Source organism: Oncorhynchus mykiss, chromosome 8, assembly GCF_057628025.1.
Source record: "Oncorhynchus mykiss isolate SJ-2025 chromosome 8, ASM5762802v1, whole genome shotgun sequence".
Classification (NCBI taxonomy): domain Eukaryota; kingdom Metazoa; phylum Chordata; class Actinopteri; order Salmoniformes; family Salmonidae; genus Oncorhynchus; species Oncorhynchus mykiss.
In genome coordinates this window covers 62209694-62236340 of record NC_143029.1, presented here as the reverse complement: position 1 = coordinate 62236340, position 26647 = coordinate 62209694, and the positions used below count along the sequence as shown (strand labels likewise).

The window sequence follows — 26647 nt, the reverse complement described above, 5'->3', positions numbered from 1 at the left end:
GGAACAGCGAAGTGCACCTGAATCTGGTGCAAATAGTATTCTGATCTCTATCTCATTATCATTTGAATAATAAAGCTTGCAAATAATAGTTGAATCATGTAAAAGAATGAGCCCAAAATTAAAGCATGAAGTAGCAGCATGTGTAAATGCTTATGGACAGCTGAGCTCCAGAGACATAGTGTGCATCCAAAAAGGCACCCTATTCCCTATATAGTGCACTACTTTTGACCAGGGCAAACAGTCGTGCATTATTTAGGGAATAGGGTGCCATTTGAGACATACACATAGCTCAGTGTATGTCTGGTAATAGTTTTTGTCGTTGGTGAGAAGCAGAGGGCAGAGAGAGTGAGATGTGTAGAGGACATCTATGCATGTTGGCTTCTCCTCCTGTGAGCTGTAAACCCTGTCAGGAATATTACTGTAGGCCCCATAGGCTGGCCCTGGGGAAACTGTGGCTTCCCATGTTAAGTCACAAATGCAGATTAATGACTATAGGCCATTAAATTAAACCAGATTCATCTCCCTCACCCCAAAAAACAAGCAAACTGCAAGGCAACTAGAGTTCACAAAGTCTCTAAATAAAACAAAACACAACGAACTTCCAAGACTTGAGGAAAAGGCTTTGCAAACGATACTGGAGGCAGAGAAAATGACAAGAAACAGTCGCACGCCTTTCAACAAACAAGGTAACAGAGCCACAAACACACATTGGCTAACATGTATCAAAGAGCCTGTTGTCTACTATGGTGGAAACATTGGTAATAGGATCCATTAAATGTTGGATGCATTGACATCACCAGCGTGCTGGGGTTGTCCTTCTCATTCAGTCTCTCAGAGTCCCACTGGTGACAGATTGGGGACAGAGAGAGACAGCACCCATAGATACTGAACTTAGTAAGAGCACATTTTATAAAACGTTGAGGGACAGAGCACATGTGGTTTGCGGACCAGAGGAGAGGAGGAAGGTACTGACTGTACCTGCAGACAGACGGCCAGGTTGACTCTGCAGCCGAACGAGGTGCTGACTGCTCGGGGGTGGAGGCCCAGGTCTTTGAAGAGCTTGGAGAAGGACTGAGTCAGAGCTATCCTGGGTCTCTCCTCCGCCACCACCACACACGTCCTGACCCGCGACAGGTCCAGGCCCCGAGACTGACGGAGAAACCAGAACTAACTGGATCAAATCAGAACTAACCAGGCTGGATGAGTCTGGGTTGATGGACAATCCACGTATCAGTCAATCAATCAATGTTTTTACATCAGCAGTTGTCAAAGTGTTTTGCTCTCAGGTCATCACATTGTAATAAAACGTTATCTTTGTTGTGATTTGGCGGGTAGATACCTACCTTGAGGGATTCGGTCTGCAGGCCCAGGCCCTTGGTGCAAAGCTCCATAACGCTGTAGGAGCAGAAGGTGTCCCTGACCTTGTACTGACTGACAGCTAGCAACCACAGAGCAGGGTTCACCTCCAACTCCGAAGGCGGGATCAGGATCGACTGGTGGCCGGAGTACACACTAGAAACAGGAGACACAGAGTGAGTACACACAGGACACTAGCTAGGTAGTACACACTAGAAACAGGAGACACAGAGTGAGTACACACAGGACACTAACTAGGTAGTACACACTAGAAACAGGAGACACAGAGTGAGTACACACAGGACACTAAGTAGTACACACTAGAAACAGGAGACAGAGTGAGTACACAAAGGACACTAACTAGGTAGTACACAGGACACTAACTAGGTAGTACACACTAGAAACAGGAGACACAGAGTGAGTACACACAGGACACTAACTAAGTAGTACACACTAGAAACAGGAGACACCGAGTGAATACACACAGGACACTAACTAAGTAGTACACACTAGAAACATGTACCATACAGTAAGTGCGTAGCCTGAGAGCACACAAACTTAAAGACTTCATACAATTCACACCTGGGACCATGAGTGTACTAACAGCCAACTACATTATATATTCAGTGGCTCCATTTATAATCCAGACCAATGCCATTTCATCAAGGCCAATGCAACCTCTAATAGTACAGCTAACTAGTAGCTAGTGAATTATACACTGAATAACAAGTCAGGGCTAGTTTGCGTAGGCATCAATCAGAAACACACGCGGCAAATAAAACAGCTTTGTTCTTTAGCAAGGTCCTGGTGTTGAGACAGCACCCCACTGAGGATATTTCCATCTGAAGATTTGCCAAGTTGAGTGGTGCCATGTCAGAGAGTGCTTCCAACGGGGAGGCGATTAAAGAAAGCCCAGCGGACAGCGGAGCAGAACGGCGTCATCGTCACAAGGAGGCGGGTGGGAGGCTAAACACAGCAGAATAATGCATGCGCTGCATTTGGCCCCCTGCTTAGTCTAGTCTCTCTCGCTTTCTCTCCCTCTCAACACCCCCCCCCCCCCTCTGACAGGCCTGTAATGTCCTGACAAGGCCCCAGCATGGCACAGGTCTAACTGGTCTGCCTGAAGAAGACAGGCTTCCTGACATCTGTAGGTACTGAGAGACGGTGCATTCCGATGAGGACGTCACTCACTGTGTGTGAGGGTCTGAGTGAGGCGCAGGGTGAACATAGCATGGCTTCTTCAGAACAGAGGTCCAGGAGTAGCTGTGTGTGTGTGTGTGTGTGTGTGTGTGTGTGTGTGTGTGTGTGTGTGTGTGTGTGTGTGTGTGTGTGTGAAGTGTGGACAAGCAGAGCTAGATGTGTATGATGTGATTGGTGGGCAGTGACGAGGCTAGAAGGGTCCATCTCTCTCTGTTTCACCTGCAAAGGCACCAGAGGACGAAGCCCAGGCCGCAGTAGGGGTCCAGACAGATAGCCACCTCACGAGAGGGGTACAGCTCACATTGCAGCTTGATAGAACGGCAGAAGGCACTGGTGGCAGTATGAGACATCTACACGGGAGGGATGATAAGAACAAACGCATACAGATTAGTAATTTAGTTAACACTCTACTTGGCTATAGCCTGGTCCCAGATCTGTTTGTGCTCTTGCCAACTCCATTACAAAATATGACAAGGAGTTGGCATGGTGGCACAAACTGAAGGGCACTCAAGCGACATCCCAAAACCAACAAATACAGTCTATCATTTTCACCAGGGTGGCCCTTTATTAAACGATATACACATGACGTACATGTGTACCCCAGTCATTATTTCAGAACTTTATCAATGTAGAGTACGGTATTCAAGCCCAAGGCTTTGTTTTGAGTTTCAATGGAACTGCATCAGAATTAGGAAACGCACTGCAAAAAACTATTATAAGTAAATATTCTCATGAGCTGCTAGTAAGAGTACCACTCCTGAATCCTTAACTAATGAATAAATTAAATCGTAGAACAATGACTCAACGCGGCTGAATATATAGTGGGATAACGCTTTCACAACTTGGTGCGTCTCCCCTCCGGTAGATAGAAGCTGTTATTGTCCCATTGAAAAACACTAGTTCCACTCCAGCCTAAGAGGTTGTTAAAGTGGCACGCAATCCTATCCGTGTCAAAAATGACACACTATTCTCTATACAGTGCTGTACATTTGACAAAGGGATATAAGGAGCTTTCCAAAAGTAGTGCACTAAGTAGGGAATAGGGCGCCATTTGGGACACAAGCAGTAGGAGGAGCCATGTTCTCACATGAAACCCAAATTCAGGGTTTTGTCATGTTAATCAGTGTACAGCATGAGAGACATCATTATTTGACATGGCTGAACAGCCAGAGTGCATCTTGTTTTAGTAAACTACAGAAAAGAGCCCCACACACCACAACAATTCTCCCCCACCACCACCACCTCAATCGACCCTATTCCTCTACGCGTTTTCAGCTAGACGGAGAACAGAATAGACAATCGCCTCTAGGTGAAGGGAGAAAATCCACAGCCTCGTCCACTGAGGAACTGATAGCAAATTTGCTTCCTTATAGACCAGTGATAAGATTCATGTTTACAAGTTGCTATTTCACTGGATTTCCTACTGAGCTTCGTCGGTCAGACAAAGGTTTCTACATGGCCAGATGAACTGTGAACAAGGCGTGTCCTAGTATGGCGTTGGATTTGTGGCGACAGGGAGAACAGGCCTTCTGGGTGAGCACCGTACTGTGACAGATTCAGCAGTCATCCACAGCAGAGGGGTGCTGGGATCAATAACTGCTTTCGTGTTGTTGAAATGTCACCACTATCTTTCCACTCAGACGATCACTTCATACAGCTTGTTTCTGTTTCACTTCACACGCTTTTCGTGATATCAGCCTCCCTGATAGGAGAAACACATTGTGGTTAGAGGTTTACCTTCACTCCTGCTAGCATCCCTGTGGTGGACACACTGAAGTCCAGGTAGGCCAGTGTGTCTGGGTTGGAGGGCTTGTACAACAATGGAGGTTTCTTCTTTGGCAGATCGTCTAGAGGACAGAGAGACAAAGGACAAGACCACTGTCATCACAAATACATTCTTAAGTAGAGGATACATTACATTGTCATTAGTCTCGATTGGTCGTAAGATCTCTGCGTCGGTGTCTGTTGTAAAGAAGTCCAGACCCTCGGGCTAAAGTGGGTAATGTCTGACTGAGTGCAGCGTGGGTAATGGAGTCTCTTACCTGTGTCCAGGACAGGAGGCCAGGACCTGACGTCCACTGCTGCTGAGGCCTCCTTCGACCTCAGCAGTTTACAGATCACCGCTGTGGTCATCATACACGCCGAGCGGCTCACCTGGGGCCACACGCACACGTCGAGACAAGCAAATACAAGTTTGGATACACACAAGTTTATACACGCACGCGCAAACGCACTGTAAAATGCTCCAGAAAGACGAGGCCTACTCTGTCGCCTTCGAGGATCCAGTTCCCTTTGACGTGACCTCTTATGCATCATCTTGGTCTACATTTTCTCTAATGAAAGGTCAGTTGTGATGCGATGACGACTTGATACAGAGGACGTCAACCGAAGCACTTACCTCCACGATCATCTTCACTGTGGGCAGAGTGGTGGCTATGTTCTGGGGGTGCGGAGGTCGCACAGTGATTGGCACGCAGCCCGCATACAGGCACCCGTAGAACGCTGCGATCAGGTCAATCCCTGCATGAAGGACACAGAGAGAGAGAGAGGATATTAGTTCTGGTCCGTCAGTCCATGAGTCCTTGTGCCAAATCGGAACCATCCTCCCGACCGACAGAAAGACACTGCACCCTCAGGACAAGGTGTCGTATTGAGCAGGCTGTCCAAGAGACAGTTAATTGAATGGCTCTCTCAGGCAATCTCCCTTGTCAGGATTTTGTCCTGCTTGACTGAGCCTTTTCATTATGGACCTATGGTTCACTTGAACGCTTGAATTTCTCTGGCTCCCAAATACTAACGGAGTTCCAAATTAGAATTCTACCTTTTAAATCTTGGAACACCCAGGGCCTTCTCTGTGTGTACCCTTAAAGATCAGCACACTCTTGTGGGAAGTGCTATACTATCAGAGAGATGTGGCTCAGGCTCTGGCTTGGAAGCACAGAGAGATTCTAGATTGATGAATGATAACTGACAACACATGACTGCTGGTGATAAACCCAGTGAGAAACGTGTGATCTGTGTGTCAGTCCCAGGCAGCAGCCGTACCAGGGGGGTAGACGAGCGCAACGTGATCCCCGTCCTGCAGGTGTCCTCGCTCCGCCAGCATGGTGGCAATCTTCTCTGCTCTCTTATGCAATTGGACACATGTCAGAGAGCTGGCTATCGTCCCCTGTGGTCACACACGCGAAGACACAGGCACATACACATAGAGACAAAAAGAAAAAGGGAGAGAAAAAGAGAGCAAGAAAATGATGATTTACAGTTTTAAAGTTTCAATAGGTCTTTGATAGGGCTACTTCAAATAAAATCCTCATAGGGCTCAATACAAAGTGAGAACACTCAACTATTTCAGCTGCTACTGCTGTGTGTACAAAACATGTCAGGAGTCAGATGTGAACAATGCCAATACAGCCTTTAGCCAGGTCTCACTCACCCTGCAGTTGAGAAGTGTGTAAAGCACATGTTCCGGAGTGGTCTGGGCCCTCCATTGTAACACTTCAGAGAGGAAGAGGAACTAAAATATACAAAAGAAGGGAAAATAAAATAAGGTTCTGGCTGGATCACACACTCCGAGAGGAGAGGAGCCATTCTGCCTCAGTGTTCAACTCAGACAGGAAGTGTGTGTCACAAAAGGCACCCTATTCTCTATGTAGAGTGCACTACTTTTGACCAGGGAATGCATAGGGTTCTGGTCAAAAGAAGTGCCCTATATAGGGAATTTGGTGCCATTTCAGACATCGCCTAGGAGAGAAAGGTACAGTAATTAAATCCCTGAGTACCATTGGCTAAAACATGTCTGCCATAATCACACAATCTGTTAGCCTATTGAGGAGAAGCTGTTACATTTGAGTAATTTAGCAGATGCTCTTATTCACAGCAACTACAGTTAGTGAATTCATCTTAAGATCGCTAGGTAGGACAACCACATATCACAGTAAGTATATTTTTCCTCAATAAAGTATCTACACAAAAGTATGTTGACACCCCTTCAAATTAATGGAATCGGCTATTTCAGCCTCACCCGTTGCTGACAGGTGTATAAAATCGAACACACAACCATGCAATCTCCATAGACAAACATTGACAGTAGAATAGCCTTACTGAAGAGCTCAGTCATTTTCAACGTGGCACCGTCATAGGATGCCACTTTTCCAACAAGTCAGTTCGTAAACTTTCCGCCCTGCTAGAGCTGCCCCAGTCAACTGTAAGGGCTGTTATTGTGAAGTGGAAATGTCTTGGAGCAACAGCTCAGCCACGAAGTGGTAAGCCACACAACCTCACAGAATGGGACCGCCGAGTGCTGGCGCGTAAAAAACGTCTGTCCTTGGTTGCAACACTCATTACATAGTTCCAAACTGCCTCTGGAAGCCACATCAGCACAAGAACTGTTCGTCAGGAGCTTCATGAAATAGGTTTCCATGGCAGAGCAGATGCACACAAACCTAAGATCACCACGCGCAATGCCAAGTGTCAGCTGGAGTGATGTAAAGCTCGAAACATGTTCTCTGGAGTGATGAATCACGCTTCACCATCTGGCAGTCAGACGGACAAATCTGGGTTTGGCGGTTGCCAGGAGAACGCTACCTACCCCAATGCATAGTGCCAACTGTAAAGTTTGGTGGAGGAGGAATAATAGTCTGGGGCTGTTTGTCATTGTTTGGGCTAGGCCCCTCAGTTCCAGTGAAGGGAAACTTTAATTCTGTAGCATACAATGACATTCTACACCATGCTGTGCTTCCAACTTCGTGGCAACAGTTTGGGGAAGGCCCTTTTTAGCATGACAATGCCCCCATGCACAAAGCGAGGTCCATAGAGAAATGGTTTGTTGAGATCGGTGTGGAAGAACTTGACAGGCCTGCACATAGCCCTGACCTCAAACCCATCGTACACCTTTGGGATGAATTGCAACGCCAACCACGAGCCAGGACTAATTGCCCAACATCAAAAGCCCGACCTCACTAATGCTCTCGTGGCTGAATGGAAGCAAGTCCCTGCAGCAATGTTCCAACATCTAGTGGAATGCCTTCCCAGAAGAGTGGAGGCTGTTATTGCAAAAAAAAGGGGGACCAACTCCATATTAATGCCCATGTTTTGGAATGAGATGTTCGACGAGCAGGTGTCCACATACTTTTGGTCATGTAGCGTATCAGCAAAGTCAGAGCTTCATATTAGAAGGTGACACGCTGAGTTCTTACACATATCATTCTTTTAGCACAATGACCTGCTCTCATAACATTTCAAAATGCTGAATGCACTGGTTCAGTTGCTGAGAGAGACAGAGAGAGAGAGAGACAGAGAGGGAGAGAGACAGAGACATGAGCTCCATATCGGTGGCGCAGATAGAAAGAGTGAGAAATAAGAGAATGGGCCAAGCATGTCTCAGTTTATGAATTCTTCAAGGTTTCATCCGTGGGGGCAGTGGAGGAGTAAATAGTGGAGTGTAATTCATGCTTTTTGCAGTCTGGTTCTGTCATAGGAGCAGAGCACAAACGTCTTCAGGCCTGCTCTTATAGTGATGAATTAGAGATTCAGTATGCACCGTTTTAATCCACCGGGTCCAACTGCTACAGATAGTAAATCATGTTCTCTGTGATCTTCTACGCTGCTCTGACAACCAGATGAGTCCCAAAATGGCACCCTATTACCAGATCCCTCTGGTCAAAAGTAATACACTAATTAGGGAATAGAGTGCCATTTAGGATTTACACCATGAACTACTTCCTTGCTCTGGACACCCCAGGAAAATCCACCCACCACCAACCGTCACTTTAGCCTGTCTAGTTTTAGAAAAATGCTGTGAAAATGACAGCTGCTGAAAGTGCTTAGTTTTACACCAGGGCTCTTGCCATTAAGTACGGACAGATGTTGTCCTGTTAAAACAGTCATTTGATATTTCCTGTCTAATTCCATAGGAAGGCCTGTTTCCAACAGACACACAGAACAGACAAATTCCCTGTGAACCCTCGTCTGTTTCCCAAATGCCGCCCCCCCCCCCCCCATTACCTGTGTAGTACACTGCTTTTGACCAGAGCCCATGTGGGTTTGTTAAAGTATTACACTGCATAGGGAATAGGGTGCCATTTGGGACAAATCCCAAGTGAGGGGCTGCCTAAAACTAAGTGGCTCCCGCCCTCCCTCTCTCTCTCTGCACTCAAACAAACAATAAGACAGGAACTTAGTCGACTCTGCCAACGCTGCTACAACATTGGTAAAATATGAACACCGTTTCCTGATGAAAACATCACTAAGGCACTTGCCATAAGCCCAGTGGATAATTCAGTAAAACCAATATATTCTGTTTCTGTTCACAGGAAACCATCCCACTACTGTAGATTAGGCTAGATCAGTTGGATTGAGAGAGGCCCAGGTTGTGTCCCAAAATGCACCGTTTTCCCTATTTAGTGCATCACTTTTGATCAGAGCCCTATGGGCCCATGGTCAAAAGTACTGCACTACATAGGGAATAGAGTTCCATTTGGGATGCATCCCCGATATTGTCAGAGCTGTGACAGCCAGGAGAGACAGGCAGATATGAATGGCAGAGGACTGTATTGAACGCTGAAGGCCCACCCCCTCCTCTGAGACTCCCCCAGAGTGCTCTAGTTAAGCCTGAGCCTGCCTGGTCAGTACGGAGCAGCACAAAGAGCCATTGTCTTTAATCAGCCCAGCCAGTCAGTGTCGGTCTGTGACTCAGACTCCAGGGCTGTGGATTAGAATCAGTACAGAGAAGAAAGAGCTTTATCTGTTTAAGCGTCTGTGATTCCAGAGCTTGTGTAGAAGAGATTTATCTGAAAAGTATCAGCTGTCATTATCAAAGTGGATATCAGTCTTTACTGTTATGTGACCAACTAGGTGGTGTACATTTCAGCAATATGAAGTTGAACACAACTATTCGTTATACTGGAAAGAAGGAACAAAACATGCTAGAGCAGCAACCATTCCCTGACGCAAATTCATTGATTGGGTTAGACATGGCCAGACTATCGAGCACAGGTTTAAAATCACAACATTGAATATTAAGGAAATCGAGCTACGAAATAAGAAAAAGCCATTCACACAGAGGACCTGATTTCCAGATGAATGAGCATGCAGACAGCCAGACCATATTGGTGCATTAAGGTGATAATGAGGGAAGCAGAGCAGCAGTGATTATTATGGTCTGGTTGGCATGCTGAACAGAACAAAGGAGCAGAGGAAGGGATACAGACTGATGGTTGCTAGGAGGATTAGAGCAAATGGAAAAGAGCATGAAGTCTGAGTCAGAGGATTCCAAACCACACCACAAACAATATCTGCCTTTCAAATGGAACCCTATTCCCCTCAATAGTTCAACCACTTTTAACTAGAGTCTTATCAGCCCTGGTCAAAAGTAGTGCACTATATAGGGAATGGGGTGCCATTTGAAATGCACTCAATGTGTCCCGTCTTCCAAAGGGAAAGTAAAACAGAAGAAATGTGAGTGTTGTGTTGTTGCTGTCGTCTGCCTTGTCACTTTACATTAGAGGTCGTACTGCCCAAGCGACTGCCTAACGGGGTGATTGATGAGATTTTTCAGCATGAGAGAAAGGGGAAATCAATTCTGTCTCCGCTACGGTACGGCTATGCTCACCATTGCTCAGTGCCACCAGCCAGGCACCTCACATTCCTTTATTAATAATTACTTTCCAAACCTCTGCCACTGGAAAAGGAAAATAAAGTGCCATCAAATCGAGAATCAGTCAAATCACATACATCTCTGTATTGACAGGGGCTTCGTCCCAAATAGCACCCTATTTCCTATGTAGGGCACTACTTTTGATCAGAGCCCTATGGGCCCTGTTCAAAAAGTAGTGCACTGTAGGGAATAGGATGCCATTTGCCAGGGTTGTCCTAAAGCCCTGAGGGAAATGTACTGTTTGATATTTCAAGGCAAATCTAATCAAACCAAACTAACCAAGACTACAATCCTTCCCCAACACGCAGTATACCAACCAGTATGCCGCTATCCACTACTCAGATATGAAGTAAGGGCTTAGATAAGCCAACATTACATCAGTCTGTGTTTGACTGGTTTAAGCTTCCTACTTCGTAGAAAGAAAATGTTGATGGATAGTTCCAACACTCAGTGGAAACAGAAAGGAGGCAATGGATACAGGGAGACGAGAGGCCTTGTGTCAGTACCTAGAGCTATGATACAGGGAGACCAGAGGCCTAGTGTCAGTACCTAGAGCTATGGATACAGGGAGACCTGAGGTCTTGTGTCAGTACCTAGAGCTATTATACAGGGAGACCAGAGGCCTAGTGTCAGTACCTAGAGCTATGGATACAGGGAGACCAGAGGCCTAGTGTCAGTACCTAGAGCTATGGATACAGGGAGACCAGAGGCCTAGTGTCAGTACCTAGAGCTATGGATACAGGGAGACCAGAGGCCTAGTGTCAGTACCTAGAGCTATGGGTACAGGGAGACCAGAGGCCTAGTGTCAGTACCTAGAGCTATGGGTACAGGGAGACCAGAGGCCTAGTGTCAGTACCTAGAGCTATGGCTGCAGGGAGACCAGAGGCCTAGTGTCAGTACATAGAGCTATGGATACAGGGAGACCAGAGGCCTAGTGTCAGTACCTAGAGCTATGGATACAGGGAGACCAGAGGCCTAGTGTCAGTACCTAGAGCTATGGGTACAGGGAGACCAGAGGCCTAGTGTCCGTACATAGAGCTATGGATACAGGGAGACCAGAGGCCTAGTGTCAGTACCTAGAGCTATGATAAAGGGAGACCAGAGGCCTAGTGTCAGTACCTAGAGCTATGATACAGGGAGACCAGAGGCCTAGTATCAGTACCTAGAGCTATGATACAGGGAGACCAGAGGCCTAGTGTCAGTACCTAGAGCTATGATACAGGGAGACCAGAGGCCTAGTGTCAGTACCTAGAGCTATGGATACAGGGAGACCAGAGGCCTAGTGGCAGTACCTAGAGCTATGGATACAGGGAGACCAGAGGCCTAGTGTCAGTACCTAGAGCTATGGATGCAGGGAGACCAGAGGCCTAGTGTCAGTACCTAGAGCTATGGATGCAGGGAGACCAGAGGCCTAGTGTCAGTACCTAGAGCTATGGATGCAGGGAGACCAGAGGCCTTGTGTCAGTACATAGAGCTATGGATGCAGGGAGACCAGAGGCCTAGTGTCAGTACCTAGAGCTATGGATGCAGGGAGACCAGAGGCCTAGTGTCAGTACCTAGAGCTATGGATGCAGGGAGACCAGAGGCCTTGTGTCAGTACATAGAGCTATGGATACAGGGAGACCAGAGGCCTAGTGTCAGTACCTAGAGCTATGGATACAGGGAGACCTGAGGTCTTGTGTCAGTACCTAGAGCTATGGATACAGGGAGACCAGAGGCCTAGTGTCAGTACCTAGAGCTATGGATACAGGTAGACCAGAGGCCTAGTGTCAGTACCTAGAGCAATGATACAGGGAGACCAGAGGCCTAGTGTCAGTACCTAGAGCTATGATAAAGGGAGACCAGAGGCCTAGTGTCAGTACCTAGAGCTATGGATACAGGGAGACCTGAGGTCTTGTGTCAGTACCTAGAGCTATGGATACAGGTAGACCAGAGGCCAAGTGTCAGTACCTAGAGCAATGATACAGGGAGACCAGAGGCCTAGTGTCAGTACCTAGAGCTATGATAAAGGGAGACCAGAGGCCTAGTGTCAGTACCTAGAGCTATGGATACAGGGAGACCTGAGGTCTTGTGTCAGTACCTAGAGCTATGGGTACATGGAGACCTGAGGCCTAGTGTCAGCACCTAGAGCTATGCTGGGTAGGCACTCTGCACTCTACAGTCCCATCCATCTACTTCAGTCTATCGCAAACACACCGCACTGGTCCCAATGGAGCACTAATCCCTACATTAGTGCACTACTTTTAACCAGGGCCAACAGGGAATACAAAGGGAAACAGTGCACTACATGGGGAAAATTCCATTTTGGGACGGAGTTCACGGTACAGTTACACACCCTATTATTAGGTATCTCAGAGACAGAGAGCCTCTTAGACATCCGTCTATGAAATGGAAAATACCATTGAGAAATGTCTTTAGTACTGTGCATACTAAATATCCTAATGTTGCCTGTCTCAACAATCCTTTTAAACGCTTTGTTCCATATTAGTTCTGTAACAACACCAGTCTACCGATCCCAGGACATTTGAAGCCTTGACACTTGAGTCAAAAATCAGAGTAACAATACATCCTATTGGACCACGGGGTGGTGGTATTTGTTGCTGTGTTGTGCAAGGCATGAGAGCAGAAATGTATATGGTCTGATCCATCCATATAAACACACAGATGACTTTGGGAGACTATAGATGAACAACGGCTGAACTACAGTACAACTATAGTGTTTACATATGAGGGGATCAAATTACAGTCGATGGTCAACTTAAACATGGAGAGTGTGCCAATATTCAACTGATTCATACGAAGTCCCAAATGGAATCCTATTCTCTATATAGTGCACTACTTTTGACCAGGGCCCATAGGGATCTGGTCAAAAGTAGGGCACCATGTATGGAGTAGGGTGGCATTTGGGACACAGGCGAATATTCAGCTGGAAGCCCACAGTCCATGGTTTAATGAGCGTGCCGATGTAGATGGTGTTGATGAAAACCAAGCCCTCAGAGAGCAGCACAGCACACACACCTTCCTTGCCTGATCATTGTCTTCCATCTGGCCCAGGTCCCTGCCGCTAGCCTGGGCAATCCTCTTCCCCGACACCAGGTTCCCCACCATCACAGAGGCAGGCCCGATCTCTGTGGACAGAGGGATAAAGGTGAGACAACACACATACAGAGAGACACACTGATACAAACATGTGGAATCTATATCCCTGGCTGTGATCTATAGTGATATATACTAGCTCACATTGTGTGTGCAGTGAATTCCCCCTAATTCCCAGAGATTTACAGAGGCCGGGTGGGCTGAGATTGACCTTGTGTTCAGAGGCGAAGGCCACCGAATGGATGGGCCAATTGACTGGATGGATTCTACTCTGACAGAGTGCCTCTCAGACAGAAACCTGTGTTGTAAATTAACATCTATCTAGGGGCAACACAGTACTATAACTATTGGAGAGAGGTGACAGTTTGGGATGTGTTGGATCAGATGGGACATGTTACAAGGCCAGACTACAAAACACACCCTGTACAGTCCTGAATAGTTCTACACCTCATCCAACAGAATCAATAAATATTAAGATGAATTAAATGGCTGTAGATATCTCTATCACCATGTAAACTAAGGATTTCTATGAAACAAATGAACTATCAATCCCCCAGGCAGACCCACTCAGGATGGTGTAATATAGTGTCTGACCCGGTTGTTTCTGCCGGGGCTTGGGCAGGTTGGTTACACAGGTATGGGGACACATGAGGACGTTGCAGGGGTGCAGGGAGCCCTCCAGGAACAGCTGCTTGCTCTCTGACAGGTGGATTCCCCCCAGAGGGGTTTTAGGAAGCGTGTTGGAGGGGACCAGGGCCAGGCAATACACCCCCACCTGGTGGATCCCATCTATGGCCTATATGGGGAGGGAAGGGGACAGGGATTAGGGTGATGTGTGCCTCAAAAGGACTGCACTATTATATTGTATATGACAACTAGATATGCTTACAGTAGTAAAGACAGGTCATATTGCCTGTATGTGGAGGAACACGGTGCCAGTGTTTGTGAGGTATGGATGGCTAAGGAGCAAATCACAACTTCCTATTAAGTCAAATTCTCCCTTTGTCTCCATGCGTGAACTAAGTGAACATTTGACTTCGGTGGAACATGGCTACAGTCGTAAAGACGATAAACACACCAAGGCCATGTGTAATCGGATCAAGAGGAAGTGAACATGTTATCTTATTTGTTTTGACTGCAATCACACAGCTGGAAACAGCTTTTATAGTGAAACCACAGTCTCTTTAGTTATGGACAGGAGCCCAGAGACCTGGGTTATTACAGTACAGGGCTCAGTCTACTGGTGTGTGTGTGTGTGTGTGTGTGTGTGTGTGTGTGTGTGTGTGTGTGTGTGTGTGTGTGTGTGTGTGTGTGTGTGTACACCTGCAGCACTCTGCTCATCCACTGAAAGCTGTCCTCCTCTGTAGAGTCAGGTCTCTGCTCTGCCACCACCACGATCCTCTCATCATGTAACACAGAGATGGAGAACACTGCTATCCTGGAGAACAGAGAGATGGGAGACCAACCATAGAATTACATACAGAATGAGACCAACACCGTTAGCACACTGCTATCCCGGAGCACAGAGAAACAGAGAGAGGCAGGAGACCAATACTGTTACCACACTGTTAGCATTAGCACACAGCTATCCTGTAGCATAGAGAAACAGGAGACCAATACTGTTACCACACTTTTAGAATTAGCACACAGCTATCCTGTAGCATAGAGAAACAGGAGACCAATACTGTTACCACACTGTTAGCATTAGCACATGTTAGCATTAGCACACAGCTATCCTGTAGCATAGAGAAACAGGAGGCCAATACTGTTACCAACACTGCATAAGCACAAACAGTCAATCAGCTATGATCACCATCATTTCTTATTTAATTAGTGTCAGGAGCTTTTCCAGTCCACAGGACTTGACCAAGAAATAGGGCCCAGAGGTTTTCCTGGTATGATCACACATGAATAAAAACTCCTGTCCCTATCCACAACTGATAGATGAACAGCTACCTCCCCCTGTAGACAAACTTCATGGGCTCCACAGCCAGGGCTGTAGCCACGATGTCGTCAGCGTTGTGCCTCCTTCCCCCCACCACCATGAGGCCGTCCATCTTGCCAGCGATGAAGCACAGTCCCCCAGGACCCACGAAGCCCAGCAAGCCTGTCCTGGTGAAGGGGTACTCACTGATGAGAGCCCCAACACTGTTCATGGGGAACACCTAGAGTACAGACATACACATTAGTTTATCACTCTCCTAACAAAGTGCAATACACAGAAAGTGATTAAAATTAGCCCAATGGATAAATAAAACAAATGAATGAATGAAGGCATCACATAAGGGTGCAATTCCATTAAATGACTCTCTCTCCACTAATGGATTATATAGAGCACTTGAGGAATGTGGAAGGGTTTTTAAGAACTATTGAACAGCAGCAGTTGTTAGAGCCAATCCCCAGGCATCCTAACCGTCCCTAGCCAGGACCCAGGGGTAGCTCAGCCCACAACGCCATGCTGTTAGGCCTTACCTCAAAGGTGTTCTTGGTCATGCCTGAGAGACCGTAGTACGACGTCCCCGTGGCAATAGAACCCACACACAGTTCCCCGATCTCATCTGTTTTGCATAACTGCGGAACCCCATCTGGTCTCACTACACACATCAGAGCTGCAAGAAATCAAAAAGAGGAGGAGAGTGGAGGGGAAAGAAAGAGGGAGAGAGTTTTTTTAGTAAACAGCAGCGCGCGCGAGAGAGGGGTTTAGAGCAGTGAAGCCAGGCCCAGCTACCTCAATGATCCACATCAAGCCAAGTGCACTTCATTATATAGCCACTGCATTACTCTGCAGCACATAGCTGAGGGTGCACTCCTCTGGTCTGTGTCCCAAATGGCTCCATATTCCCTATTTAGTGCACTACTTTTGACCAGTACCTGTAGGGCTCTGGTAGAAAGTAGTGCACTATATAAGGAACTGGATGCCATTTGGGACACATCCCTTGTGTTCAATAAAAAGGTGTTGCGTCCTCAGGACCACAACACACTTCCAGGAAACCCCTAACAGAGAGCAGGTGAGGAAATGAGGTTAGGGTCACCCGTATCTGGTGCTGGAAGGAGACATGTTAAGGGGTAGGGAGGTGGTAGGGAGGCCCGCGGCCCTGGGTCATGGCTGCAGGGCCTCTGTGTGGGTGGAAAGGTTCTTTATGAACTCTGTATCAGGCAGCCAGGCACTCATCTTGGCACCACATGCTGGGGAGGTCAGGGCCCTCAGGAATCTAGAAACCCACCACACAACCCCCTCTCTTCTTCGGTCTTTCTGCGTCCCAAACACCTTATAAAATTCCCATAGTGCTCTGGTAAAACGTAGGGCACTATGTATGGTATAGGGTGACATTTGAGTTACCCTCTCCAACCCTCCCACTGAGCCAAATCACAAAAACACACTCCCTAGGTTGAACTCTCCGTTGAGGAATGTTTTTTTATTTACACTTTTTATATTTTCATTTCAGGGTCAATATAACTTCTTTATGCGTGTTGGTCAGTTATGAGGCATCGTCGTGAGTAATGCCAGGATTTTACATGGAAAACAAGATTCCATTTGATGGAAACTCTATCATATGACGTGATCTGGATAATGAACAACTTCTGCTTCATCTAAAAATATGGATATCAAAACAATATTTTTTGGATAATTCAGTCATACATCAAGTAATGTGTGTGTGTGTGTGTGTGTCTGGTAAATTCAATGAATCTATGAACATTCTGTTTGCTATGCTGCTTTCTATCCTTGCTAAGGGCATAAATCAGACATAAAGCTGTGTTTGTAGTAGGGTTACACAATCTCCAGTAACCTTGCCAAAAATCCCAGCTTATCCAGAAACACCAGTTGCAGGTTACCAGACTTCCTTCTTATTCCATTCTGATGCCGGGAATATTCCAACCAGGATTTCTGGAAACCTGGGAATATTGGGAAAGTAACCGGTATTGCAACCCTGGTGTTTACCTCCTGGCATAACAGTGCCGACATCCTGCAAGGTGAGAACAGACAGCTTCTCCTCAGAGTCCACCCGGATGACCCCGTGACTCAGACCCTGCATGGACAGTACTCCTCTTCCTGGGGGCTGGTTACTGTCGTCTGTCGGCCTATTAACAAGAAGATTACTTTATTGTCCATTTGCTTCATGACTAACAAAATAAAATGGGTCTTCTGCATATCCCATTCACCCCGGTAGACATGCACATACAGTACATACTGTACACACGGAGAGGTTGGGGTCAGAACCGGGGTCAGCCACAGTGTAGCGCCCCTACCAACAAGCTCCAAAATACACATCCCCAAATCAAAACCTGCATCCCATTTAAAAATCTGCCAATTAGACGGCTAGGGATGGGGCTACTCCCTTAGTGGAAGCGGGAGCTCGACGCCCCCGGGGAAACGGAGGGCCATAAAACACCAGGACAACGCCATCATAGGGGTGCTTTCATTAATGGTGCTGTGTGTGTGTGTGTGTGTGTGTGTGTGTGGGCAACAGGGTAGAAATGGGAATTGGGTTTTATTGGCAGGCTGTTGATTAGATTTGCGAGTTTGAAGCTGTGTCCTGGAAATGAAATGACGTAATTGCCACAGTATCCTTAATGTCAAGATGTCATTTATAAGTGATGCATGTGGCGCACACAGTAAGCTTTTTACAGTGTCATAATCAAGGGCAGGGAGTTGACTTTTTTTTCCTGTAATTTGAGATTTAATTAAACTTGCCCTCATTACTGTAAGCAGGGGCTATTTGAAGTTGAGCTACAATAGATGGGTGGCAGCTATAACTGCCATAACCCACAGGACAGTAAACTTAAGAGTTTTGTATAAAAGTTCATAGTAATGAGTGTTTGTGTGTACCTCCTGATGGCTACAGTGAGGGCCTCTGGAGAGCTGGCACAGGGACAGATAACCTCCGGCTTCAGCCCCTTACTCTGGAAGACATTGAGGAATGCGTCACACGACGAGACGGACCCTGAGAGAGAAAGCGAGAGCGCAAAAGACAACGAGGGATAAGAGAGAGGAAGATAGACAGAGAGAGGTGTACCTTAACAGTCAATGTTGAAGAACAAAATCAGACATCCTAGTGATACTACACACAAACGTGTTGAAAGACTACCTCATTCCAATTCAAGTTGGCAAGTGCTGTTTTTGAGTAGGTTGGAAGCCATAGATTTGGCTCCTGGGCAAGGGGAGGAAAACACCAATACATTATACCAATCTAAATACCAATCTAGATGTCAGCATCGTTTGATTCTGTGGATAACCGTTACAGCAGGTTAGTTGCTGTGGCAGTTGATTTTCTCCCAGCTTGCACTGCTCGTCTGCCCCACACCATAACCCTGTCAGGCTGAGCTCAGCAAGCATACTGTTAATCATCAAATGATGTAACCAGATTGTACTGCCCTCCGTTACCAGATCTCACTGCCTCTAAACCATTCTCACTCATTTGTTCCTTTCAATTATATTCTCTAGAGTCACATTTATAAGGCTAGCATTGGAAGTGAACAACATCACTCAATTGTTATTGTCGCCATAGGTCCCACTAGCTATAGTAACGTAGCTGTGGTAGTATATGTTTTTACAGCACCAGTGGTAACTTACTGTAGTTGTTCCATGACCGCTGCTTGGTCAATTATATATTGGCTACAGTATACTTCACTAGGCCATTAAATGCATTTCCCTAAAGTTATAAGATGACTTAGCCTAGATGACAGAGACATTCTATGAGACCCGCATCATGAACATAGGCTGCCACAGAATAGGTTTCAGTACAAAGTATTAGAGATCCTATAGTTTTCTGTAATATTTGACCATATCTAGAATTAAAGTTTCATTGACCTAGGAAGCCAATGTCCACTAGTGAATTATAGGATCTGTATGGAACAAGTTATTGGATTCATAGAAGACTGTCCTAGGTAGTGTCTAGTACAAGTTAGACCTACTGGATGGTGGAACTCTAGGCTTCTACTCTGACCTGCTGTCAACAGGTGCCATGACTCATGCACAACACAATGGTGTTCTCAAAGTTCATGGCCTGGTGTGAATAGAAAACTCTGAGCAGTGATGTTTCTGTGGTGTGAGTGAGTGAGGACATTTCACCAAAGAAATATAGACATTGTCATCCTATAAGAAACATGGTATAGAGGAGATGGACCCACTGGTTGCCCTTTAGGTTACAGAGAGCTGGTAGTCCCATCCACCAAACTACCAGGTGTGAAACAGGGAAGAGACCCAGGGAGTATGCTAATTTGGTATAAAGCAGACCTAACCCACTATTCAATTAATAAAAACAGGCACATTTGGAAATAAATAAGGAAATAATCTCAACAGAGAACATTTCCATCCTGTGTGCTACCTGTATCCCCCCACTAAAATCACCATACTTTAATTTAGACAGCTTCTCCATCCTAGAGGGGGAGATCAATCATTTCCAGACCCAGGAACATGTACTCGTCTGGGTCTGTACATAATCAATGGTAGGCTTCGAGGGGACTCCTACAGTAGGTACACCTACAGCTCATCTCTTGGCAGCAGTACTGTAGACGACTATCACCAACCCCAACACAGTCTCTCAGAGCATTCAGTCAGCCCACTGACACCCCTCAGATCACAGCAAAATCATAGCGTACCTCACTAGGGGTCGCGACCCCATGTGGGTTCTCCTGATTTGAAAATGAGTTTGTGAGAGAAAGTATGTAGACACCCCTTCAAATAAGTTGATTCGGCTATTTTAGCCACACCCGTTGCTGACCGGTGTAGAAAATCAAGCACACAGCCATGCCATCTCCATAGACAAACATTGGCTGTATAATAACCTTACAGTGCATTTGGAAAGTATTCAGACCCTTTGACATTTTCTACATTTTGTTACATTACAGCCTTATTCTAAAATTAATTAAATAAATGTTTTTTTCTCATCAATCTACACACAATACCCCTTAATGACAAAGCGAAAACAGTTTTTTTTTATTTACATAAGTATTCAGACCCTTTGCTATGAGACTCAAAATTGAGCTCAGGTGCATCCTGTTTCCATTGATCACCCTTGAGATGTTCCTACAGTCCGCCTGTGGTAAATTCAATTCATCGGACATGATTTGGAAAGGCACACACCTGTCTTTAAAGGTCCCACCGTTGACAGTGCATGTCAGAGCAAATAAATCAAGCCATGAGGTCAAAGGAATTGTCCGTAGAGCTCCGAGACAGGATTCTGTTGAGGCACAGATCTGGGGAAGGGTAGCACCCTGGTCTTCTTCAACAAAGCAATACTCAATCACGAGACATCAAAGCCAGACAAACGGCATACTATTAAGAAATGCTACAGATGGATGGAAAGTAAACAATTAGCCAACAACAAATTTCACTGCAGTTGTGAAGGTGTAAACTTGGCAGTAGAAAGCCTAAACAGCAGGCGCTGGAACAGAACAGAAAACTGATGATCCATACTGTTCCGGAACAGAACCGTTCTTTTAGAAGCATGGGAACCGGTTAACAATGTTATTTTATGTTCCAGGCATTTTTTTCCTAGTCCCACAACAAAACGCCTATGCAAAGTTCTCACTCTGTCACTCAGAAAATGATTCCAGTGTTTGCCTGCAAGCAGAACATCTTTGCATGTGCATGTTTAGGCTACCTGCCCATCCCCCCCATGTTTAGGCTACCTGCCCATCCCCCCCATGTTTAGGCTACCTGCCCATCCCCCCCATGTTTAGGCTACCTGCCCATCCCCCCCATGTTTAGGCTACCTGCCCATCCCCCCCGATGTTTAGGCTACCTGCCCATCCCCCCCATGTTTAGGCTACCTGCCCATCCCCCCCATGTTTAGGCTACCTGCCCATCCCCCCCATGTTTAGGCTACCTGCCCATCCCCCCCATGTTTAGGCTACCTGCCCATCCCCCCCCATGTTTAGGCTACCTGCCCATCCCCCCCATGTTTAGGCTACCTGCCCATCCCCCCCATGTTTAGGCTACCTGCCCATCCCCCCCATGTTTAGGCTACCTGCCCATCCCCCCCATGTTTAGGCTACCTGCCCATCCCCCCGATGTTTAGGCTACCTGCCCATCCCCCCATGTTTAGGCTACCTGCCCATCCCCCCCATGTTTAGGCTACCTGCCCATCCCCCCCGATGTTTAGGCTACCTGCCCATCCCCCCCATGTTTATGCTACCTGCCCATCCCCCCCATGTTTAGGCTACCTGCCCATCCCCCCCATGTTTAGGCTACCTGCCCATCCCCCCATGTTTAGGCTACAGTACTGACGTTACAAGCTTGATTGAGATTGTTGTGGAAAATTTTATCCAGAGATTAAGGCAGAGACTATTTAATTGTATAATAGAAACATATGTAATACAAGCAGCTGCAAGAGAGATCTACCTCTGATTTCACAGGGTAGAACTCCAAGAGTGAACAGTTACAGTACATGTTCATTATATAGTGGGAGGTGATAATACAATCATACTGTTTACACAATAGTTATTTTATACAAGCAACAGTTATGGAACACAGTGGCCTTGTGTTAGGGTACAGACATACCAGGAGTCTATGAAAGGCATATCACAGTCCAACACAGAATATATTGAAAAGTAACAACAGCTCACCCCAAATTCTGCCACCACAATAAGACAGTGAGAGATTTGAAATTAGCAACAGAAGAATGGATTCACTTTTTCAATGCTAGTTAAGGACTAGCATAGGCTTAGTTATCATGTTTCACGTTGGATTTATTAACTACAAAAAGGCAAGACATGTTTTTAATTCTGGCCCTGCTCTGCACACACAAGATTGTTAGCTAGCTAGCTCAAAGGGCATTCAAAGTTCCTCTATAGAAGCCTCTCCTTCTATGTATAATTCTGTGGCATGTCATAAGATGCTCAGTGCTTCAAGCCTCCTCCTCCTCAAACCTCTCTCGCCCTCTTCCCCACCTGCAAAATTTCAGTTGCATCTTGCGCCATAGGCTAGACTTGTCTGTCCATCACGCTTGTAAACAACTAGCTTGCCTGCTCTATCTGCACTGATTGGTGAAGTTAGTTAATGAGCTAAAATGTAAAAAACTTGAGTAAAAGGTTAAAAAAAAGAACCGAAAGGAACGATATAAACTTACCTTTTGGGTTTTTTGAACCGGTTCGGACATTTATTTTGCTGGTCGGAACAGTGGAATGAAAACCTTATTTATTTTTTTACAACAATGACAAAGAAAACCTAAGAAAGAAATTGAGGAACCAATCCAACCAAAAACACAGACACCCAGAAAACCTGAGCCTATACCTTCACTATGGTTAAATACTAAAACAAAACAGAAATGCACTACATAAAAAGAAAGAACAGCACATCAGAAATCAGCTCAACATAACTGAAAAATCCATAGAATCTAACCACTTCTGGGAAAATAGGAACACACTAAACAAACAACATGAAGAGCCATCTATCCAAAATGGAGATGTATGGATAACCTCTCTAGGGTAGGGTGCAGCATTCGGAATTTTGCCCAAATTAAACGGCCTGCTACTCGGCCCCAGAATATATGATATGCATGTAACTGGTAGATTTGGATAGAAAATACTAAAGTTTCCAAAACTGTTAAAATAGTGTCTGTGAGTATAACAGAACTGATTTAGCAGGCGAAAACCTGAGAAAAATCCATTCAGGAAGTAGTTTATTTTTGGTTTTGTAGTTTTCTATTCAATGCCATTACAGTATCAATTGACTTAGGACTCCATTTGCAGTTCCTATGCTTTCCACTAGATGTCAACAGTATTTAAAAATTGGCTTCCTACCAAATTCTACCAATTACCGTTCGACAGAGCATGTATTCACCCTGAACACTCTTATTAACAAACAAACAAAGTCTTCCCATGCTTTGTTGATAAAAAAAAAGCTTGACTCAATTTGGCACGAGGGTCTGCTGTACAAATTTATGGAATGCGGTGTTGGAGGGAAAACATACATTATAAAAATCCATGCACACAAATAACATGTGTGCAGTTAAAATTGGCAAAAAAAAATAATGTATTTCCTCAGGGGGGTGAGACAGGGATGCAGCTTGAGCCCCACCCTCTTCAACATTTATATCAACGAATTGTCAAGGACTCTAGAACAGTCTGAAGCACCCGGCCTCAACCTAATTGACTCTGAAGTCAAATATTTACTGTTTCCATAGGATCTGGCGCTTCTGTCCTCAACCAAGAAGGGCATAGAGCAGCACCTAGATATTTTGCAGAGATTGTGTCAGACTTGGGCCCAGACAGTTCATTCCAGTAAGACCAATTATTCAAAAAAATGTCCGGTTGTCAAATACAAATTCCACACTGTTGCCCTAGAGCACACAAAAAAACTATACCTACCTCGGCCTAAACATTAACACCACAGGTAACTTCCACAAAGATGTGAACAATCTGAGAGACAAGGCAAGAAGGGACTTCTACGCCATCAAAAGGAACATGAAATTTGACATCCCAATTAGGATCTGTCAAAAAATACTTGAATCAGTTATAGAACCCATTGCTCTTTTTGGTTGGGAGGTCTGGGGTCTGCTCACCAACCAACAATTCACTAAATATAACAAACACCAAATTGAGAGACTGCATGCAGAATTCTGCAAAAACATCCTCTGTATACAATGTACAACACCAAATAAGGCATGTCTAGTAGAATAAGGACAATTTCCACTAATCATGCAAATCCAGAAATAGCAATTAAATTCTACAACCACCTAAAAGGAAGTGATTCTCAAACCTTCCATAACAATGCCCTCACCTACAGAGAGATGAACCTGGAGAAGAGTCACCTCAGTCAGCTGATACTGGGATTCCGTTCAAAAACACACCCCACAAAGCCCCCGGACAGCAACACAATTAGACCCAACCAAATCATGAGGAAACAAAAAGATAATTACTTGACACATTGGAAAGAATCAACAAAACTGAGCAAACTGGAAAGTTATTTGGTTCTAAACAGAGAATACACAGTAGCAGAATACCTGACTACCGTGACCCAAAATCAAGAAAAGCTATGACTATGTACAGACTGTCCTTGCTATCAAGAGAGGCCGCCATAGGCAGACCTGGCTCTGAAGAAGACAGGCTGTGTGCCCACTACCCACAAAATGAGGTGGAAACAGAGCTGCACTTCCTAACCTCCTGCCAAACGTATGATCATATTAGAGACACATTTTCCTCAGATTACACAGACCCACAAAGAATTTGAATAAAAATCCAATCCTGATCAACTCCCATATCTATTAGGTAAACATATGTTTCCCATGCCAATAAAGGCCTTTGAATTGATAGAGAGACGTGATACAGTACTACGGTAGTGGGGTCTTACAGGGGTTGGCTCCATCGGCCACCACCAGCATGCGTAGTGAGCTCAGGTTGATGTCCCTCTGGTCCCTGTGTGCCACCAAGGCCCAGTGCATGTCTCGGGACTTCACACACGCCACCTTCGCTGGGGGAGGAATCAGACCATAGCGAGGATTAGGGACAGTTCACATGGGGATCACAGCCAAAATATTCAAAATATGTGAAGTCAAAATGCCAACAGTCACAACACAGTTTGAACTGCATATCAAATCATACGTATTATACAAATAAATGAAGAACACATAATCGACTAAAAGCTGCACAGCATCCGGTGTCAAATAGACATGCAGTTATTAACAGAAGTCATGTGAATAGAGAGGTGGTGAGTCCAGACCTTTGTATTGGCACACTTTCTGGATCCAGGACAGTGGGTTGACCTTCATCAGTGAGTAGGGTATACTGATAACATGCATCATGTTCATCACACTCTACAACAGGAGACACACGTTACTCAGAGCCGTGATGATATGCAAGTCAAGATTCAAATCAGAACCACCATTAAACTGTTAAGACTTAAAGACTTCCCACACTCTACTTTGGATTCCATCTACGATTACTTAAATGTCACACTGTGCGCTGTTACCAAATTCAAATCTTGTCATCAGCCTGGCCGAATTGTACGATTTCATTCAGTTCTGTCGTAACATTCTGCGATTGGCTTGCGAGGCTACGTCAGCCGACACCCTCTAGGCTACGTCAGCCGACACCCTCTAGGCTACGTCAGCCGACACCCTCTAGGCTACGTCAGCCGACACCCTCTAGGCTACGTCAGCCGACACCCTCTAGGCTACGTCAGCTGAAGCTGTGTATTTTACCTGTGCAGGTGCCAGCACCAGCAGCGCAACACTCCTATGTTTATGTTAAAAAAACGTGCATCTTAGAAATAGGTTTTCACATAAAAACTTAATATGTCCGAACTCAGAATCAAATGTGCTTCCCAAAAATGGTAGAACGTACATTTTGATCTGTGATTTTCTGCATTTATCAAAATCCCATCAGGTTGCCTGATTTCAGATGTGTCATGTAAACAAGATTATTAGGGAAATCGTTCTTCTTGCAGGCGCATGTAAACGTTTACATAGAACTATTATAGTAATCTGCCTAATCGTGTTATCGTGTGCATACTCGATGCCGGCCGTGTTCCTATTGGTCAGTCACCGGGATTGGCTCGTAACACCAGCCACACTACAAGATGAAGGCTCAACATTTCTGACACTGCCAGAACTTGAGCCTACGACCGCTCGTAGTGGCATTTCATCGGCAGACCTAGACCCTGTCACACTGAACGAGCCAAGACCTCCGACAATCAGGTGTTTTAGTGCTAGGGCAAAACAGGACCATGACTGAGATACACAGTTGTGAATAATGTGATGACTTGGTCATTTCACCTCCATGACGTGGACATTTCTGTCCCGGACGGCAAAATCATGGCATAAGACAAATAAAATCGTACCATCTGTGCCTTTAGACTCAATCAAGACTGGTAATGATCAGGCTCTTTCTAGGCTAATGAGAAAACTGATCTGAAATCTGGTTGGTTAAAACTGATGAATTACTGTATGCGTCTCAAATGGCACCCTATTCCCTTTGTAGTACATAACTTTTGACCAGAGCCCGATGGACCCTCGTCAAAAGTAGAGCACTCTATAGGAAGCAGAGTCCCATCTGGGGCTCAACCTTAGTATTGAGACAAAACTCCCTGTGGCTACACATTAGAATATATTCACTATTCCTTTTAATTGGATTTGGGAGAACTAATTTAGCAACAGTGGTAAAAAAGCCTCTGATAATTGATAATATAATTCCCATTCCAAGACAGTGTTCAGAGAAAACATAGTAAGAATATAATGATCTTTAACGAGTCCTCTAAGCCCCGGGCAGAGGTGTGTGTGTGTGTGTGTGTGTGAGTGTATGTGTGTGTGTGTATATATATATATATATATATATATATATATATATATATATATATATATATATATATATGTGTGTGTGTGTGTGTGTGTGTGTGTGTGT

The 26647-nt window shown here is 45.4% G+C and overlaps 1 protein-coding gene across 50 annotated transcripts in view; it reads right to left on the bottom strand.

Annotated features, from left to right (window-relative positions):
* Nucleotides 1-26647, bottom strand: part of dip2cb (DIP2 acetate--CoA ligase C (putative) b) — a 245213-nt gene that overhangs the window by 9468 nt on the left and 209098 nt on the right. For 35 of the 50 annotated variants that reach the window (XM_090182162.1, XM_090182176.1, XM_090182167.1 and 32 more), the window contains exons 15-31: nucleotides 24969-25062; nucleotides 24600-24719; nucleotides 18135-18249; nucleotides 17247-17386; nucleotides 15779-15915; nucleotides 15263-15471; nucleotides 14630-14744; nucleotides 13901-14102; nucleotides 13229-13338; nucleotides 5990-6070; nucleotides 5602-5725; nucleotides 4955-5076; nucleotides 4599-4710; nucleotides 4294-4403; nucleotides 2776-2906; nucleotides 1344-1512; nucleotides 979-1149 (exon numbers count right to left, since the gene is read on the bottom strand). In XM_090182162.1, the coding sequence (XP_090038288.1) occupies nucleotides 979-1149; nucleotides 1344-1512; nucleotides 2776-2906; nucleotides 4294-4403; nucleotides 4599-4710; nucleotides 4955-5076; nucleotides 5602-5725; nucleotides 5990-6070; nucleotides 13229-13338; nucleotides 13901-14102; nucleotides 14630-14744; nucleotides 15263-15471; nucleotides 15779-15915; nucleotides 17247-17386; nucleotides 18135-18249; nucleotides 24600-24719; nucleotides 24969-25062 (2262 nt within the window). The remainder of the gene's footprint in view (nucleotides 1-978; nucleotides 1150-1343; nucleotides 1513-2775; nucleotides 2907-4293; nucleotides 4404-4598; nucleotides 4711-4954; nucleotides 5077-5601; nucleotides 5726-5989; nucleotides 6071-13228; nucleotides 13339-13900; nucleotides 14103-14629; nucleotides 14745-15262; nucleotides 15472-15778; nucleotides 15916-17246; nucleotides 17387-18134; nucleotides 18250-24599; nucleotides 24720-24968; nucleotides 25063-26647) is intronic. The other 15 variants (XM_090182168.1, XM_090182182.1, XM_090182172.1 and 12 more) reach the window with 1 other exon arrangement.